The sequence below is a fragment of the Otolemur garnettii genome, unplaced genomic scaffold (genome assembly GCF_000181295.1).
Source record: "Otolemur garnettii isolate 467f Iridium unplaced genomic scaffold, OtoGar3 scaffold00004, whole genome shotgun sequence".
Taxonomy (NCBI): Eukaryota; Metazoa; Chordata; class Mammalia; order Primates; family Galagidae; genus Otolemur; species Otolemur garnettii.
The window spans coordinates 7,217,188-7,237,956 of NW_003852399.1; the positions used below are offsets into that span (position 1 = coordinate 7,217,188).

At 41.2% G+C, this 20,769-nt stretch overlaps 1 protein-coding gene and 1 non-coding gene across 2 annotated transcripts in view; both read right to left on the minus strand.

The window, feature by feature from the left end:
- TBC1D31 (TBC1 domain family member 31) overlaps positions 1–20,769 on the minus strand; it is a 96,757-nt gene that overhangs the window by 54,236 nt on the left and 21,752 nt on the right. The window contains exons 2-4 of the mRNA XM_023518133.1: positions 9,181–9,327; positions 4,654–4,769; positions 699–877 (exon numbers count right to left, since the gene is read on the minus strand). Of these exons, the coding sequence (XP_023373901.1) occupies positions 699–877; positions 4,654–4,769; positions 9,181–9,327 (442 nt within the window). The remainder of the gene's footprint in view (positions 1–698; positions 878–4,653; positions 4,770–9,180; positions 9,328–20,769) is intronic.
- On the minus strand, positions 19,715–19,835 carry LOC111728063. The gene has a single exon (XR_002775471.1). It is a non-coding gene; the product is annotated as a small nucleolar RNA SNORA32 (small nucleolar RNA).

Sequence of the window (20,769 nt, forward strand, 5' to 3'; positions counted from 1 at the left end):
GGTGGGCCCGGGCTGGGGATTCGAACCCGCCACCTTAGGTGTATGTGGCTGGCGCCTTAGCCGCTTGAGCCACAGGCGCCGAGCCTTAAATGAATACTTAAGACGTATATTTCATTATAAATAAATTTTGTATCAACAAATATTGGACCCTAGTCAATTAAATGCAGGCTTAAATATTCATGGAGAAGTACACTGATATCTGTGGTTTGCTTAAGACAGACATATACACACAAAGAATTAATAAATAGAAGAACAGAAAGTAATAAAATAACTTGTAAAGTACCAAAAGGATACTATGTAGTATAGTAACATGTTAATGGTAGTAGAGTCTAGATGGAGAGTGTACATTTGTTCACAGTGAAATTCTTACAAATCTGCTGTATGTTTGAAATTTTTCAGAGCAAAACGTTAAGGAGTTAAAAACTAAAACAAAACTAATCAACTAAACAACTGTCACCTTACGAGAGTTGATATTGAACAGCTATAATTAAAGGATAAGTAAATAAAGCTAAGTCATAAATTGTAGCCAAAGGCAACATCATTAATTGTGTTGGCCACTTCGCTTTGCTTGTTGCTGAGTTACGAGAACACAGCTATGTGGGACACAATGAATCATCATTCTTTATCAGCCATAAATCCCGCTGACCAAGAAACCGACCCAAGAAGCACAACAAGCCAAGCTGTACCCCCACACTGACCTTTTGTATACCCACAGACTGGCGAATATTCAGCTTTCTTTTTCTCTGAAAGGTATCCAAGTCCCATAATTGTGCTGTATCAGAAGATGTAGTGATGGCATATTTCCCCGACGCATGCACAGAGATCGAAAACACTGATGATTCATGTCCTCTCATCCAGCTAACGAGCTCCTTGGTGACTGTGGAGGAAAGTAAAATTGTTACTCAGGTGAAACATCATATATCTGTAAGCAATATTATATATAAACGGTATACGCGAACTGATTCAATTGATGGCTAGTTATAATACTCGAGGCACCTTTATTAATATCTACAAAAATAGAAATCTGTAGCTAGTTGACAAAGTGTAAGGTGATATCACAGAGATATCAGCAGATGAGGTTGACAAAGGGTTTGATGAAGAACAGGCTTGAATGTGATGTTAGTGAGTTTGGGCTTTCTCTACATAATTTTATGTAGGAAAATAACATGTCTGGGCCAGTTACAGTGTGGCTTAAGCCTGTAATCCTAGCACTTTGGGAGGCTGAGGGGGGACGATCGCTCGAGACCAGGAGTTCAAGACTAGCCTGAGCAAGAGTGAGACCCCTGTCTCCCTAACAACAGAAAAATTTAGTCAGGCATAGTTGCTTTGAAGACTGAGGCAGGAGGATCATTCAATCCCAGGAGTTTGAGGTTGCAGTGAGCTATAATGATGGCACTGCACTCTAGCATACGAGACAAAGTGACACCCTGTTTCCAAAAAACCCCCAAAAGTAAAGTACCCTATCTGGTCTGTGTTTTAGAAAGAGCACTGTAATAATCCAAGCAAATGATAAGGAGGGCCTAAACTAAAAAAGCAGCAGTGGAGACAAGAAAAAATCCAGCAGTTATAAAGGAGAAATAACAAAAAGCTTAGTGATCAAGTCAGTGTGCTGAGACAGAGGCGGCGGGCGGGAGACTGTGGAGGTTCTGCTTTAGCCGTGTAAGCAGATGGTGACACTATTACTGTGTGAGAAATACACAAGAAACAGATTTAGCAGGATGAAGAAAAGATAAGAAATTTGATTTTTAAAATTGATTGAGATGCTGATGTGTGTAACCAGAGAAAATAGTTTAATACAGAACACCAGAAACTATTCATGATAATGACCACTGGCAGGTAAAATTATAGGTAATTTTTATTTTCTCTCTACAGTTTTCTATATGTTTTCAAGTTTTCAATGGCAGGTATACATTACTTTTATGATCAGAACTTTTCCTCCAGAAAGACTGAATTGAGGACAATAGTCAAAAAGCAAAATATAAATCTTCAAAACGTTAAGATACAAGTAGGTCAACACTGAAGCTAGAGAGAACAGACAAATCTCTGAGGGAAACAGTAGCGATTTCCAAACACCAGTCTACAATCTGGCATTACTTAATGAACTATGCTTCTTTGCTCTTCAAGTGAAATGAGAAAAATAACAATACTATAGTAAATTTTTCATAAAGTCAAATTTAAAGTACTATCCTCTAATCTAGTGTCATATTCCTCCAAGTTTCTTTATGATGGGGAAAAAATTCCTTGTTTTATGAAATTATATATTTTTTCAATGTCAGTTAGCAAAATTAAAAGCTGACAGACCATGTAGGTTCCTCTACTTCTTTTTAAATCAGGTCAAAATCCTAGGAACTACTGATAGAATCCAGAAGAGACTACTAAGCAGCAGCTAAAAGATAGGAGAAGAAACAAGAGAAGTAACAGAGAGAAAGATTCTTAAAGACTTAAAGGCTTTGGGGCGGCGCCTGTGGCTCAAAAGGGTAGGACACTGGGCCCCATATGCCGTAGGTGGCGGGTTCAAACCCAGCCCCAGCCAAAAAAAAGACTTAAAGGCTTTATTAAAGGTACGAGTAAGTAGGATGAAAGGTATGAAGGAGATTTAAAGAACTGGGAGTTACTAAAGGCCTTGGAGATGGAAGTCACAGTAATGTGGGTCAGGGAGCAAGAGTCAGAATTCAACAAGGGATGCTGTGAAGAAGCAGGATTTGGCAGAGAAGGTAAAGAAAGGGAGGTGGAGAGGGAGCTAGGGAGGTAGAGACAGCACCTGGGGAAGGGGCTCCAGTGGGAAGGGGCCAATAAGACAGAGAAGGCTGGAGATAAGGAAGTAGGAAGAGGAGAATGGTGGAATCAAAGGATTGCAATCACAGGTGAATATAAAGACTTAGGTTTTCAGAAAGTTTGTCATATCGCTGTTTGCAATATGAAAAATTGGGAACAGTTTAAAAGTCCAACAATAGAGAACAGGTTAAATAATTATGGTATTGTAAACATCTATACAGTAGAATTTAGGTATCGGTTTTATATATGCCACATGAATTTTTAATGAGGTAAAAATGATTCTACAAAACAATATAGATAGAATATTATTAGAATGTTTTAAAAAGTATGTATGTAGGAAACAGACTGGAAAGATGAATCCCCATCTTGAAAACACCAACTGTGTCTCTGGAGTTTACTGACGACCACCTTTTCTTCTTTGTAAGTAGAACAAGAGTGCAATACAGTGACAAAGAGCAGGGACTCCACAGCCAGAACACCTGGACTGGAATCCTGCCTCCACTGCTCATAAACTGGGGGACCTGGGTCAAGTTACCTTTGTGCCTCAGTTTCCTCACTTGCAAAATGGGGATAATAACAGTATCCATCTCCACGGGTTATTATGATGAGTAACATTAACCATATGCATAAAGTCATACAACAGTCCCTAGCAAAGAGTAAACACTGTATAAGTATTAACTATCAGTATTATTACAATTATTTATACATCTTTCTAAATATTACAACACATTGATGACTTAATAAGAAATTATATAGTTGAGAAACCTCTTTAAAAGGCTTAATCTACAGAATTCTATATTCTCAATTAAAAAAATAACATGGAATAGAATAAACAGGTTATATATTTTTTAAGTGTCACTGTACCTGGATAGTAAGGAATTTGGCCTTGAAAGTAAAGTCTGACCTCTGCCTAGGCTTCTGGGAAGTGACCTCTAAACCCCCAGACTTTCCCAAGTGATCATACCAGATAGGTTTTGTTAGGAAGACTCAAGGTAGGAGATAGCTACATCAGAAAAACCAACAAGATTAGAAGGTTGGGGGCTCTGGGTAAGATGGTATCAGCCTAACCTCTCAGGAAAAGAGAAGGGCTGGAAATTGGGTTCAACTATGTGGGCACTAATTCAAGCAACTATGCCTATGTAATAGTGCCTCAATGAAAGATCTTGACTCTGAAGGCTGGGTGAACTTCCTGGGTCAACATACTTTTTGCAGACTGCCACCCACTGATGCTGCGGGTGTGTGTGTGTGTGTTTACCTAGTAAGGCAAAACTTCCCTTTGGGAAGCCTCCCAGATTCCACCCTATGTGACACTTCCTTTGGCTAGTTCTAATTTGTATTTTTTCACTATATTAAAACTGTAATCATTAAATATAGTTGTTTTCTGCATTCTATGAGTTGTTCTAGTGAATTACAAAATCTGAGGATAGTTGGGGAACCCTGAATATATAACCAGATCTCAAGCAAGGATGGTTCTGAGATACCTGAGTTTGCAGCTGGTATCTTTTTTTTTAGAGACAGAGTGTCACTTTGTTGCCCTCGGTAGAGTCCCGTGGTATCACAGCTCACAGCCATCTCCAGCTCTTGGGCTTAGGCAATTCTCTTGCCTCAGCCTCCCAGGTAGCTGGGACTACAGGTGCCTGCCACAGTGCCCAGCTGTTTTTTGTTGCAGTTTGGCAGGGGCCGGGTTCAAACTCGCCACCCTCGGTATATGGGGCCAGTGCCCTACTCACTGAGCCACAGGCGCCGCCCGCAGCTGGTATCTTAAGTAAGGGTAGTCATGCGGACCATACCCTCAAACTGTACAGTCTTGTGAACTGGCTGTAGATTTTCAGTCTGCATTCTACTCTGCTTCAAGAAACAAATAGGAGAACTTCTTACCTGTATCAAAACATTTAATAGAATAATCAGCTAATGCCACAAGGAATTCAGATTTCCTACGAAGATTAAAGGCCAGAGCTGTGCAGGCTTGTCCTGTTCGCTGAGCAAGATTAAACCTAGTAAGAAATCATTGCATTAGTATCAGAATTCCTTCTACTAATCAAAAATTTCATGTTGGAAAAGTCCTTATAGATGAAAAACATGAAACCTAGAAAAATGAGCTACCATCTAGTAGGCAAAAAATAGATCATAAAGGGTACTCACGCAGAATGGGAAGCCACTGTAAGTGTTCAGGATAGCAGAATCACAATTAGGTATGTCTTTTAGGAAAATGATGCCGGCAGAAATGACAAATGGATGGAGGGACAAGGAAGAAAAGGAGATCATTAAGAAAGCTACTACAGACTAGGCATGGTGGCTCATGCCTGTAACACTAGCACTTTGGAAGGCTAGGAGTTCAAGACCAGCCCGAGCAAAAGCAAAACCCCATCTCTACAAAAATTGGAAAACTCAGCCAGCAATCACAGCTTGAGCCCAGGAATTTAAAGTTGCAGTTGAGCTATGAGCTATGATGATGCTATAGCACTCTAGTCTGGAAGACAGAGTGAGATTCTGTCTCAAAAGGGAAAAAAAGCTACTACAAAGAATCTCAACTAGAGATACAGGTAAAATCAGAAAAAAACAAATAGGAGGGGTTTCAGAAGTTAAGGAGAAAGAGATTTGGTATGCATTAAACACGGAGGGAAGAAGATAATAAGGAATCGCTCGTGTGTAAAAGAAGATGATTAAATAAAATAATACAAGTTAAGTGCTTAACAGAGTACTCGGCACATAGCTAGCTAGAGTTTAATTTGTTTTTTCTTTTTTTTTTTTTGAGACGGAGCCCCAAGCTATCCCCCTGGGTAGAGTGCCATGGCATCACGCTCACAGCAACCTCCAACTCCTGGGCTCAAGCCAGTCTCCTGCCTCTGCCTCCCAAGTAGCTGGGTCCACAGGCGCCCGCCACAACGCCCGGCTATTTTTTGGTTGCAGCCGTCATTGTTGTTTGGCAGGTCCGGGCTGGGGATTCGAACCCGCCACCTCAGGTGTACGTGGCTGGTGCCTTAGCTGCTTGAGCCACAGGCGCCGAGCCTAGAGTTTAATTTGTAAAAAGTTAAGCTTTGGGGCTAGGCATAGTGGCTTGTGCCCATAATCCTAGCACTCTGGAAGACCGAAGTGTGAGGATTACTTGAGCCCAAGAGTTTGACACCTGCCTAAACAACACAGGGAATCCCTGTCTTTAGAAAAAAAAATAAGAACAGTTAGCAGGGCGTGGTGGCACACACCTGTAGTCCCACCTACTCAGGAGGCTGAGGCAAGAGGATTTATTTGAACCCAGGAGTTGGAGGTTGCAGTGAGCTATGATGCCACTTTACTCTAGCCTGGGTGACAGAGCAAGACCCTGTCTCAAAAAACTAATTAATTAAGCTTTTGAGCTTAAGCAAAAGAAGGACAAGTTTGGAGATAGGAGAAGTCTGGTTTTAAACATGTTGAGTTTAAGGTCCTTGTAAGATATTTAGAACCACGCTGTCCAAGAGGTAATGTGGGCCACATGTGTAACTTACCATTTCCTAGGAACTGCATTAAAGCCAAACAAACAGAATTTCAGGGGGAGGAAAAAAGAAGTATTTAGTTCTTTAGTAAAATTTCAGGGGGAGAAAACAAGAAGTATTTAGTTTTTTAGTAAAATCAGTATTGAAAAGAGACCTCTGGAGTGGGTAATTAGCAAGGTTTGAGAGAGCCCAGAGAGTGAGCCTGCTAATCAAGTCTGAAGTCAAGTCTCAGCTCTGCCACTCGCTGCTCAGCTGTGAATGTTGCAGTGAAGGGTAGCAGAACAGGCCAACCCGAAATACGCTACTTTAGCATAAGGATTATTTTGAGCTGAAATCAACTGAAAAGAAGCAGATATAAGAAAAGCTTTCTGTCTTCCCATATTTGTCTAAAAGTTCACATAAGTTTGCATAAATTCACAAAGGTGTCCCTCCTCCCCTCTCTTCCAGAAAGGACAAGGGTGATCAAGGGAGAGGACCTGTACCATCCAGGAGATGGCACCAGAGAAATCTACATAATTAGCCTTTACCTCCTATTAGTTTCCCATATATCAGCTTTCCCACAGTATACTGCCCACAAAGACTCAAGGTCCTTTTCCTATCTTCTTGTTGAAGATACCATATAAACCAGAGTCTGAGCCCCTTCTCTGAGTTACTAATTTCTGAGTCCTTTCATGTGGAATGATACAAGTTAATAACTTGTTTGCTTTCCCCTTATTAATGTGTCCTTTGTTACAAGGACCCCAGTTGAGAAGAGTAGAGGGAAAATTATTTTTTGTCCCCTACAATAGATATCGAAAATGGACAGTGGACAAAATAGAGAGGAACGTCATGGTGCAAAATTGCTGTAGAATATAGGGATTTGCATTGAAGAAATTAAGATCACCAATTTTTATGAATAAGATAACGAAGAGGTATGGATGGCTGAACTTAAAGATATATGCAAGGCTGTGATAGGGGAGGAGGAAGAGAAGACTTAAGGTGTCTATTTTCTCATAAATTAGGAGGGTTGGCAGTCGGAATAAGAGTAGGTCTAGCCCAAGAAGACAAGAAAATTAGTAAAGGTTTGCAATACTTGGTGGAGAATGGGAAAAACAAAGTGCTAAGAATCACTGGCAATTATTTTTTATCTTACTTAGGAGGACAGCAAAGAGATAGTTGTAAAGATTTAAGACTGGGAATTGGCAGAGTAGGCCACTGCAAGAACAAAGAAGAATTGGGACCATTACTTCTTTGGTAAAGGAGAAAAAACAATGACTAACAGATTTCTTCTACACAATAAATCACAGATCAGTAAAGCATGTACAACCTCTTCTTTTCTTGAACTACTTGAGAATAAATTACCAAGACCATGTTTCCTACAAACAAGAAAACTTTCCTGTATAACCACAGTATGACTATCTGAATCAAGAAACTACATTTATATATTACCACCATTTAATTTTAAAAGCCCAAATTTTGCTGATTGTCCCAATAATGCCCTCTACAGCAAAAGAATCAGTCCAGGTACATGACTGTGTCTTGTTTCTTTAAACTCTCTTATTCTGGAAGTTCAGTCTTTATCCAACTTTCATGACCTTGACCCTTATGAAGAACACAGGATAGTTTTGTTATTGAATGTTCTTAATTTAGCTTTGTCTGATGATTCCACCAATTACATTCAAGCTATGTATCTTGGTAGGAATAACACAGAAATGACACAGTGTTCTTTTCACTTTATCCTATCATGTGGCACCAAATTTTGATACATTCTGTTACTGGTTCTATTAACTGCAGTCATTTTGTTACAGTAGTGTCACCAAGCTTCTCCACCGTATTACTACTCTTTTTTCTATTATAATAAGTACCTTGTAGGGAGATACTTTGTAACTATACAATATCCCATTCCTCATTAAACAATTTATTTGTCCATTTGATCAAAACATGAACTCATGGATTTCAATCTTATTTAATGGAGTATGACCCATCTACCATCATTATTTATGCATTTAAAAAATCATTACTGGTTTTGATGCTCCAATTATCTCCAATATGGCCAGAAGAATGAAACTCCTTTAAGCTGGCACCTATGTCCTTTTGACATATCCCCATCATGCTTTGAACAATTCCTTCTTTCCGGCTACAAAATGTTACAGGCTCATCCTGTACTTTCCCTGGCCCCATTCTGAAACTGGCCATTTTAGATCCCAGAATTCTTTCAGTAGCAAGTAGTATTTAGAAAACAAAAAGCTGGATACCAGCTATATTCACCAGCTATATTCACTGCTATAGGCATGTCATTGCTCCCAGGCCTTCACTGGACACAGCTAGAGAATATACGTATATGTGTCTGTATATACCTTGGTTTATTTCTGTATCTTCAAAACCAGTAGTTCACACTGATATATCCAGTTCCAAACCAGTATCAGTGTTCATTCTGGTGATCAAACCTGCTGTATTAAACTGACTTCCCACCACCCCATCTCCTATGTAGATTCTCTTCCTGGGCCGCTGTAGCTCTCCCTCCCACCTAGCCTCATTTTTTGGACCTTGATGAAACCCTCCTAACTGCTTTTGGACTAAATTGTTCTGCAAGAGAGGAAAAGAGGAAGAATGAAAATCAATTTTTTAAAATTCTTAGATCTACTACATTGTGACAATAATGTACAAAAGAAACTGTTCTCTTTCTAAATTGCCTAATGAAGTAACAGAAATGATGTGATGAATTAGTAATAACAATCTACAAGAGACATTTTAAAACCAGCCTTTTAAATCTTTAAAAAGAAGCCATGTTGTCTATCCTCTCCCACTTTCTTCCTTTAGCACTTATGACAGTGTTCACAAAGTATCTAAAATAGAGAACTTAAGAAATATTTCTGAATAAGGAATAGCAGGTACTAAAATACTCAGTGAATTAACAACTTTGTCAATAAATTAAATATCAAAAGTAACTGCTTACCTATTTCCATATAAGTCAAAAACATAAACATTTCCTTGATGGTCCCCAGCAATTAAGGAATCACCTGAGCCATCAAAAGCCACGTTCAAAAACCGCAAAACTTTTGGATAGTAATCGGATGAGTTGTGAATAATGTTTACTATAATTCTGTCAAAGAAAAAAAAAAATAACAAACATTAATTCTATGTTAAGCTGGGCAAAGTAGCTCACATCTATAACCCTAGGACTCTAGGAGGCCAAGGTGGAAGGATCCCTTGAACTCAGGAATTCAAGACCAGGCTGAGAAGAATGAGATTCTGCCTCTAATAAAAATAGAAAAATTAGCTGGGCATTGTAGCAAGCACCTGTAGTCCCAGCTACTCAGGAGGCTGAGGCAGGAATATCACTTGAACCCAGGAGTTTGAGGTCGCTCTGAGCTAGGCTGATGCCATAGCACTCTAGCCTGGGAACAGAGTGGGACTCTGTCTGGGGGCCGGGGAGCAGTGGGGAGAGGATGTTCCAAAGCAAATTAAGCATGCTTGAGTTTTACTTTCATTTCTAATATATGTACTATAATACCCTGGCAGCTAAGCTCCGTAAGGACAGGACCAGCATCTGACCTACAACACCCAGAAGACATTCAAAACATGCCTGCAGAATGCATTAAGAAATCATTCTTTAAAACCCACATTAATCATACTTCTATTCAAAAGATTAAGAAAGGAAGTTTATTTTCCAGTATTATTCTATAGAATATATGCAATGATTAAAAGCTAAATGAAATGAAAACATTCTAACCTTAAGTTCTAAATAGCTAATACATACAGACACACGATTAAAAAAGAAAAAATGGCAAAGGAAAAGAAAAACCTACACATAGGGGAAAAAGATGAACATGGCCAAATATATATGTATTTGCGAAACAGAGTTTCACTTTGTCATCTTTGGCAGAGTGCCGTGGCATTATAGCTCACAGCAACCTCAAACTCTTGGACTCAAGTGATCCTCTTGCCTCAGCCTCCCAGTAGCTCAGACTACAGGTGCCCGCCACAATGCCTAGCTAGGTTTTCTATTTTTCAGTAGAGACAGAGTCTCACTCTTGCTCCTGCTGGTCTTGAACTCCTGAGCTCAGGCAATCCACCTGTCTCAGATTCCCAGAGTGAACATGACCAAATATTAATAGCAGTTGTCTGTATGTCATAGGAATATAGCCTTTCCCCCTTCTTTATATTTTATATATGTTCTTTAATGATCATGTACTACGTTAATAAGAGGAAAGACAAACTTTATTAAGAATATAAACCTAATGCGCGTGCGCGCTCTCTCTCTCGCCTTCTATCTTCCTTCTCTGCTCTCTGCCTTCCTCCTCTTCCCCCTCACTCTTCCCCACTCTCTCTCTCCTCTTCCCCACTCTCTCTCTTCTATTCCCCGCTCTCTCCTTATCTCTCTCCCCTCTTTTCTCTCCTCCTTGATGCTGCTCTGCAGCCTCCCTCCCCCCACCAATAAAGATCTTTCATACAAGCAAAAAAAAAAAAAAAAAAAGAATACAAATCTATATTTGTCTAAAATTACTATTTTTTGAGAGAAAAGATCATATACCAAATATCTGTTGAAAGAAACATATTTTATAAAATTTGTGTCATGAAATAACTAACTCCTTAAACTCCTTAAAATAATGTATGTCGGCCAGGTGGGGCAGCTCATGCCCCTAATTCTAGCACTCTGAGTGGTCAAAATAGGAGAATCTATTGAGCTCAGGCGTTCAAGACCACCCTAAACAAGAGTAAGACCCTGTCTCTACTAAAAATAGAAAAATTATCCAACCACTGTAGTCTCAGCTACTTTGGAGGCTGATGCAGAAGGATCAGTTGGCCCCAAGAGTTTGCAGTTGCTGTGAGTTAGGCTGATGCCACGGGCCCTCTAGTCTGAGTGACAGAGCAAGACTGTTTAAAAAAAAAAAAAGTGTGTATATTCTGGTCCATATAAATCCCATTCTTTATTGCAATGATAATTTTTAAGCATGAAAATTTTGTTTATATTTTGTGAATTTGGGTATTTTTTTTGAGACATTGTCTCACTATGTTGCCTTCGGTAGAGTGCCATAGCGTCACAGCTCACAGCAACCTCAAACTCTTGGGCTTAAGCAATTCTCTTGCCTCAGCCTCCCAAGTAGCTGGGACTAAGGCACCTGCCACAATGCCCGGCTATTTTTTTGTTGCAGTTGTCATTTTGTTTTTAGCAGGCTCAGGCTGGGTTTGAACCCACCAGCCCTGGTGTATGTGGCTGGCACCCTAACCACTGAGTTATAGGTGCCAAGCCTAATTTTTGGACTTTAATATAGAAAGCATCTATCTTTGTTACTATAATGTTATTAAAGCATGTTAAATTGAACTAAATGGATTAAACATTTTCTTCACATTTATCTAAACATAAGGCTTTTTCATTCCATTAAGAGTAATAGGGTGGCGCTTGTGGCTCAAAGGAGTAGGGCGCCAGCCCCATATGCTGGAAGTGGCGGGTTCAAACCCAGCCCCGGCCAAAAACAAAAACTGAAAAAAAAAAAAAAAAAGAGTTATAGCAAAATTCTTACAATGCTTATTTTTATCTAGTCCCCAAGGAATTAAAACTCCAAAAGCAAACATACCGAAATGACATGCAATAATATCAAAATGTCTTTGGCAACTAAATTCAAACACAGCAAAGATGACTTTTCCTTCCAGTCTTTTTTCTATTAACATTTATAGAATGTTAACAGAAAACATTAGAACATTGTTCAAAATATGGAAAATACAGAAATGCACTAAGAAATAAATATTTGATTATAATCCTAACATCTAGATGTAATCACAATCAACAGCAATGTTCTATCCCTCTGATTTTCCATATAAACCACACATACATACCAGCAACTTCTGCTCAATTGCCGACAGGTTGCCTGACAAGAGTTCCTCAGTTCTTAAACATAGTAAGAATATCAAATATTTACTGACCACCAAATGTGTTAGACAACCCTGTCCGGTAAGCCTGGTTATCTCCTGACTGTCTTAGTGATTGATTTGCCCAAGGTCACAGAGCTGGTAAGTGGACATTTGCTTTAGTTAAATCCATCTGACTCCCAGTCAGTGCTCTTTGCCTCTCTAAACGCCATAAACAATGAGTTTTAATGAATAAAAAGCTATGTTTTAGTGGAAGAAGCAAACAATAAAGATATCTGAACTATAAAACCTGTTTACTTTCTCTTTCATTTTTGAATTTTGGAGGTATATCTAAATGTATATACTAGTGTAGGATGACTTTAACTTTAAAATGTTTTAGGCTCGGCGCCTATAGCTCAACTGGCTAAGGTGCCAGCCACGTACACCTAAGGTGGCGGGTTCGAATCCCCAGCCCGGACCCGCCAAACAACAATGATGGCTGCAACCAAAAAATGGCCGGGCGTTGTGGCGGGCGCCTGTGGTCCCAGCTACTTGGGAGGCAGAGGCAGGAGACTGGCTTGAGCCCAGGAGTTGGAGGTTGCTGTGAGCGTGATGCCATGGCACTCTACCCAGGGGGACAGCTTGAGGCTCTGTCTCAAAAAAAAAAAAATGTTTTAAAAATACCAAAGGTTATCTACAGATTTAATGCAGCCCCCATTAAAATACCATGCCAGTATTGGCAGATCTAGAAAAAATAAATTTACACTTCATACAGAACCAGGAAAGAGTCTGAATAGCCAAAGCATCCTTCAGCCAAAAGGACAAATCGGGAGGCATCACTTTACAAGACTTCAAGCTATACTACAAGGCTATACTAACCAAAACAGCATGGTACTGGCTGAAGGACAGCAATATAGACCAATGGATCAAAACAGAAAACCCCGATATAAAACCATCCTCATATTGCCATTTGCCATCACAAAGCAACATATGTTGGGAAAAAGAATCCCTATTCACCCTTTTATTAAAGGTACTTTGGAAAACTGGATAGCCACATATAGAAGACTGAAACAGGACCTGCACCTCTCACCACTCACAAAAATTAATTCATGATGGACAACAGACTTAAATCTAAGGTGTGAAATGGTAACAATTCTAGAAGAAATGTTGGAAAAACCCTATTAGACATTGGCATAGGCAAAGAATTTATGAAGAAAACCCCAAAGGCAATCACAGAAAAAAAAAAAAAAGAATTAACAAATGGGACCTGATTAAATTAAAAACCTCTTCAGTGCTCAGGAAACAGTCAATAGTGAATATAAAACCTACAGAATGGGAGAAAATATTTGCATGTTATACATCAGATAAAAGGCTGATAACCAGAATTGATAAAGAACTCAAACCAGTGAGAAAAAAAATCAAACAACTCCATTAAACAGGGGCAAAAGACAAGAACAGACGCTTTTCAAAAGAAGACAGACAATAAACATATGATGGATGTGTTACTAAATTCAGTGTAAGCATTTCACATTGTATATCAAATCAGTACACTGAAACCTATAAATGCATCAACATGCACAGTTACGATTTAATAAAAATTAAAAAAAAAAAAGAACAGCAAAAAAAAAAGTGCTCAACACCTCTAATCCTTAGGGAAATGCAAATCAAAACCACAATGAAGTATCACCTAACTCCAATGAAAGTGGCCTTTATCAGAAAAGAATCTCAGGCGGCACCTGTGGCTCAAAAGAGTAGAGCAGCGCTGGCCCCATATGTCAGAGGTGGTGGGTTCAAACCCAGCCCCGGCCAAAAAAAAAAAAAAAAAGAATCTCAAAACAACAGATGCTGGTGTGAATGTGGAGAGAAAAGAGCTCTTATACACTATGGTAGGACTACAAACTAATACAACGTCTATAGAAAGACACGTGAAGAAACCTCAAAGAACTTATAAATTAGACCTACATTTGATCCAGCAATCCCACTATTGGGTATTTTCCCAAAGGAAAAATAGTCATTTTATCGACAAGACACTTGTACTCAAATGTTTATTGTGTCACAATTCACAATCGCAAAGATGTGGAACCAACCCAAGTGCCCATCAATACATATACACACACATACAGAAAATACTTAGCCATTAAAAAAAATGTGGTAAACTAATACCTTGTCTAACAACCTGGATGGAAGCAGAACGCATTCTTCTTAGTGCACTTTCACAAGAAGGGAGAAACAAACACCATGGGTACTCACTATTAAAATGGAACTGATCAACACTCCTGTGCACATTTGGTAGCAAAACTTAAGGAAAGCAAGCAGGTAAGTGGGTGAGAATCACACTTACAACTTTGACTCAACCCATACAAAAGCAATTCATGTAACCAAAACATTTGTACCACCATAATATTCTGAAATAAACTTTGTCATTTTGCTGATAAAAAAAAAAAAACCTGATGTAGTGATGGTATTTACAAACTCCAGATTTTTAAATGAAAAACTTGAAGAATCCCCACTTTAGAGAATTTTTTATTCAATGGAATTTCTGCACGTTGAAAAAGGGGAGTGACACCAACCAGAAACCAAATAAGCTGCTGGCAAAATGTCTAGCATCGTGTTTTGGGCATACGCAGTAGGCAGTTAAAGTCTGTTGGTTTGTGGGGAAGCAACCAAAAGATAAACTGAAAAATCACAAGAACAAGAAACACACCGAAACATAACTCAAGCGATGCAGCAAACTCCGTGAAACTCTAGGGAAAGAGAAACAATAAGATCACTCTGTTTGCAGCAAGCAGGACCCAAATGGCACCACTTTGGAGCAAAGGCTTCCAACAAAGTCACAAAAGTGAAGTAGAGGCTCAAACACGTCAGAAAACTGAGAATATTTGAAGGCCACCCTACAATGTAGAATGTAACCCCTGCTTCTAACATACACGCCATTATGTAAACTCAAGGGACCGGAAGTTTTTGTTCTGTTGCAGTCTCCAGAACTTAGAATCGTGCTTGGCAAAGCGCTCAACAAACGGTGAATGCATGCGTGTCTGACTGCCCACAAGAATGAAGATGAATAAGCTGCGGCCTTCAGAGCGGGTAGAACTGTACTTCTATCTTACTCCGCAGCCTCCTTAGAGTTCTTTTCCAGCTGCAACTGTTAAACATTTACTGAGCATCTACTATGTGCCAAGCATACTACAAGGGTGTAGTAGTAGTAATTAAAGAAGGAAGCCTCCTGGCACTCACCGAGAAGCGCAAATCCTCGTGCATAAATCTGAGAACCACTTGCCTCCTGCTGCACGCTGTTCCAGACCAGACCCCCTCCCCTAGAGCCCAGACGAAGTCTCTGAGGATCGTGGTGACCCGAGCGACCTGCTTCTCCTGAGATCACTCAACCCAGGGATGCGTGGCAGGGTCAGAGCCAGAACCCGCGCCGCTCCCAGGCCCCCTGCATCCCCTTCCCCAGACTGCCCCTCAAACGCCTCTCTACCAACGCGGACCCCGCCCCTCGCAGGCCTCCATCCCCATCCACACCCGCGCCCTCCCGTCCTGGCCTTTACCCATCCCGAGTGGTTGGGGACGGCTTGCGATGCCATATCTTGCCGCTCTCCTTGTTGCCCAGGTCAGTGCTCTGCATGTCGAGGTCCAGCAGCACCAGCCTGAGCCTGGTGGGTAACCGTCCGGCACCTTCCCAGCAGGCCCCGCGCTCCCGGCCCGGGAAATTTGAGAGGAGTCCAGGGCTGCCTGGGTCCCCGGGCGCAACGTACGAACCACGCGCAGGAAGCTGCTTTGCATTTATAGCCAATTAGAAGGCATATTCCTCCCAAACTCCGCCCAGGCGACCCCTCCCTCTCGGGACCGCAGAATCGGTAAAGGCCCTTCTCTTAGACCCCGCCCCCTGCCGAGGTCATGCCCCGGCAGAGGCACAAAGCCTTCTGGGAATCGTAGTTTTTTGTCGGTGGCCTGTGGGTAGAAAGAATTGGCTTGGGAATCCTGCACTCTGGGGCTCTCGCGGAGTTTTAGGCTCCCACCAGAAACAGGCAAGGTGATTTTCTTCTATGATCTCTCCTTTCTGTTTTAAATTGTGTTTAGGGATTAAGGGTTGTATAGAGAAAACTAATAGAGAAGCAAGGAGCCAAATGTATTGAGAACTGAAGGGTTTCTTTCATAGAACTTTCAAGCACGAAAGAACATTTAAGACGGAATAGTCCATTCTTCTTGGCCTTTTCAATACCCTCATTTTTTTAAGTTTTGTAATCTGAAAAAATGCTCTAACGGTGTCCATTCACTTATCACAGCCCAGGAAAGCAATAATATCATCATCGAGTTCATTTTTGTGAAATTCACTTAGCTCTTAAGTACTGGCATTTTTTTTTAACGTGCTTTATGAATGTATGAACTTATTTAATCCTTGTAGCAAATTTACCAGTTAGGTAATACTATTGTGCCCATTTTTAGTCCTCTGTGAGGTTATGCGTTCGTTTCTTGAGGCTGCCCTAATAAATTAACGTGGATTTGGTGGCACAAAACAACAGAAATTTATTCTCTTGAAGTTCCAGGGGCCATAAGTCAGAAATCAAGGTGTTGGCAAGATTCCTTTCCTTGTCTATTCCAGTTTCTGCTGGTTGCTGGCTTTCTTGACCTGTGATCACATCACTCCATTCTCTGCTTCCATCTTCCCATAGCCTTTTCTGGGATATGTCGTCTTCTCCATCTGTCTCAAATCTCCCAGGGTCTGTTTCTCTCTCTCTTATTTTTAGAGATGAGGTCTCGCTCTCACTCAAGCTGGTTTCAAACTCCTGAGCTCAAATGATCGTCCTGCCTCAGCCTCCCAAATTGCTAAGATTACAGACATGAGCGGCTGTGCCAGCCTTCTCGCTTTTAAAAACAGGAAGGTCTCACTCTGTTGTCCATGCTGTCGTGCAGTGGAACTGATACCGGAATTTTGCTCTTCAGCAGGTTCTTGGTCTTAGTGATTTGAAGAATGAATCCATGGATCACAGATCAGTGGTAAGACAGGATTTATTTACAGAAAAGAATATAGAAGCGCCAGAGCTCCTGGCAGAGAGAGAAAACCCAAGTCCGGAGAGAAAACCTCTCTCTGTCTCGGGCTCTTTGTCTAGGGGTATATATAGTCACATGTGGCCCTCCTAGTTACATTTAGGGTGTTGGTAGTTACATTTATCATGTCTGGGACCTTCTGTAGTTAGATTTAGCCTGTCTGGGACATGTCTGGGACGTGTCTGGGACACGTCTGGGAAGTGAATGAATGGCTACAGTGCCTTTCATTCTCAGGCCTAGGAAACTTACGTGAAATTGACCAGGCCTTGAAAATGAGGGGTTCTCTGTTCAGCCTTAGGTGCCGGCCGTTCTAGCTACTGGAGCCTCCTGCAGGGCCCACAGGCCTACCCTCCAGCCCGCTGGTTCCTCTGCTCCCTGCCACTGCACCAACATCGCCAAGGTGGAGGCAGCCGGTCTGCGGTCCCCAGCTCCACAAGCTGGCTGGGATGCCACTTGTCCTGTATCAGAACAGTCTTACTGTAGCCTCCAAGTCCTATGAGATGCTCCTTCTGCCTCAGCAGAGTAGCTGGATCTACAGAACATGTCACCACACCAGGCTTATTTTTTTAAATTACGTTTTGTAGGGCAGTAACTGTGGCTCAAAGGAGTGGGGTGCTGGCCGCATATTGGAGGTGGCGGGTTCAGACCCAGCCCCGGCCAAAAACTGCAAAAAAAAAAAAATAATAATAATAATAATTATGTTTTGTAGAGACTAGATCTCTTGCCCAGATTGGGCTCAAAGTTGTGGCCTCAATTGATTCTCCCACTTCAGCCTCTCAAGCAGCTGCTAAGATTACAGATTACAGGTGTGAGCCAACGTGCTCCGACTGCTCTTCTCTTACAAGGACACTTGTCATTGGATTTAGGGGCCACAAAAATAATTCAGGATGATCACTTCATCTCAAAATCCTCCACCTGATTAGATCTTCAATGATCCTTTACCAAATAAAATGTGCATAGATTGTAGGGATTAGAATGTGGACATATAGTTTGGGGAAAGGGGCACCATTCAACCAACTACAGGTAGGTACTGCTATTATCCCCACTTTGCTGACAAGGAACTTGAGATAGAGGAGAGCCAGGATTAGAACCTTAGTTTTTCTATTCCTGGTCCCCATGATTTTCTACAACGGAAAATTGACTTTAAAAAAATAACATGGCCGGCTCGGGGCCTGTGGCTCAAGCGGCTAAGGCGCCAGCCACATACAGCTAAGGTGGCGGGTTTGAATCCCCAGCCTGGGCCCGCCAAACAACAATGATGGCTGCAACCAAAAAATGGCCGGGCGTTGTGGCGGGTGCCTGTGGTCCCAGCTACTTGGGAGGCGGAGGCAGGAGACTGGCTTGAGCCCAGGAGTTGGAGGTTGCTGTGAGCGTGATGCCATGGCACTCTACCTAGGGGGATAGCTTGAGGCTCCGTCTCAAAAACAAAATAAAACAAACAAAAAACAAAACATGGCCATGGTATTTGAGAAGCTCAAACTCTCTATCAGAAAAGCAACTCTAAAAAAAATTCATTGTATTTACTTATTTATTTATTTTTTTGAGACAGAGTCTCACTTTGTCACTCCCAGGAGAGTGCTATGTTGTCATAGCTCACCGCAACCTCTAACTCTTGGGCTTAAGTAATTCTCTTGCCTCAGCCTCACAAGTATGTGGGACTACAGGCACCCACCATAACACCCAGCTATTTTTTAGAGATGAAGTCTGGCTCTTTCAGGCTGGTCTTGAACGCATGAGGTCAGGCAATCCACCCTCCTTGGCCTCCCAAAGTGCTGGGATTACAGGCATAAGCCACTCTGCCCAGACCAGCCCTCTTTTTTTTTGAGACAGGGTCTCATTGTGTTTCCCTCAGTAGAATGCCATGGCGTCATAATAGCTCACAGCTCAGAGCAACCTCAAACTCCTGGGCTCAAGAGATCCTCTTGCCTCAACCTCCTGAGTTCCTGGGACTATAGATGTGTACCACTATGCCCTACTAGTTTTCCTATTTTTAGTAGAAATGGGGTCTCACCCTTGCTCTGGCTAGTCTCAAACTTCTGAGCTCAAGCAATCCACCTGCCTTGGCCTCCCAGAGTGCTAAGATTACAGACATGAACCACCACACCTGGCCCAAGACAGCCCTTTTTTTTTTTCTTTCTTTCTTTTTGCTTCTCTCTCTCTTTTTTTTTTTTTGCAGTTTTTGGCTGGGGCTGAGTTTGAACCCACCACCTCCAGTATATTGGGCCTGCGCCCTATTCCTTTGAGCCACAGGCGCTGCCCAAGACATCCCTTTTTAATAGAACAGATCCTCAATCTATAGTTGTCCTGTCAGCCCTACATAGCAATAAGATAAAAGTTTACATCTGCAGAGATGATCATATAACAAGGCTCTCTTAGTTCCACAAACCATCCAGTTATTAGCTATCCAGAAGAGTCACTATGAGAATGAGCTAGACAAAGCCCTTCTGCAAGGCACAAGAGATACAGGTATGCACCGAGTGTCTGCTATAACATTTATTAGACAATCACGGTTACTTGCTTTGTATTTCCACTTGGACAGTGCTCACACATAGGCAATGGCGGTAAAACAATAGTCTAATAAAAGGTTAATAAAATGTCTCCACTAGGCTGAGTGCTAGCAGAGTAGCAGATAGAAAACCTAGTGGAAATTTTTTTTATGGTCATGTCCTTAGCAATTGAGAAACTGCATTCTAAAAGCCTTGGTAATGGCCAGTAACTTACATCATTTTCAAGGGGTGACTCCGAAAGATCAGACAACTTTTCATGACCTATTACAGAGGGGGTAACTGTATCCTTTTTTCTTTCTTTTTTTTAAAGATAGGGTTTCACCCTATTGCCAGAGTAAAGTGCCATGGCATCATTACAACATTACATCATTACATCACGACTTTGCATTACATCACTACAACTGCAACCTAAGACTCCTGGGCTCAAATGATCCCTGCTTCAGTTTCATGAATAGTTGAGACTACAGGCATGTTCCAGTAGCCAGTTATACATGGCTAACTTTTCTATTTTTTTTTTTTTTTTTGTAGAGATGGGATCTTGCTATGTTTCTCAGGCTGGTTTCAGACTCCAGGCCTCAAGTAATCATTCTGCCTCAGACTCCCAAAGTGCTAGGATGACAGGTGTGAGCCACCACGCTTGGCCTTGCATCCCTTACTTTTATTTACTGGACTTGACGTGGTGATAAACTATGTATATGAACGTTTGCATTTTTATTCAGGAATCTATGTGTGTTGAACTTAACTTAAGGTGCCTACATTTAAACTGAAAAGGATTATTGCTCACATTTCTGTCCCACAGGTAACCAAACAACCCTTTTATCAAGAAAAGAGACAAATCTACTGAATGATTTTTTAAAAACTATTCTGTTTTAACCTGCCTGCAGTGTAGCTGGTTTAGGCTGTCACAGCCTACATGACCATCTGATTCAATGTCAGATGTGTGATAAAGAGGTGTTTATATAACTGATCTTCTGACCCCTATGTGTACTTATCTTTTGATTTTTTTTATTTTGCAGTTTTGACTTGGGTCAGGCTTGAACCCACCACCCCTGGTATATGGGGCTGGCACCCTACTCCTTGAGCTACACGTGCCGCCCTTGATTTTTTTTTTTTTTTTTTGAGACAGAGTCTCAGCCTCC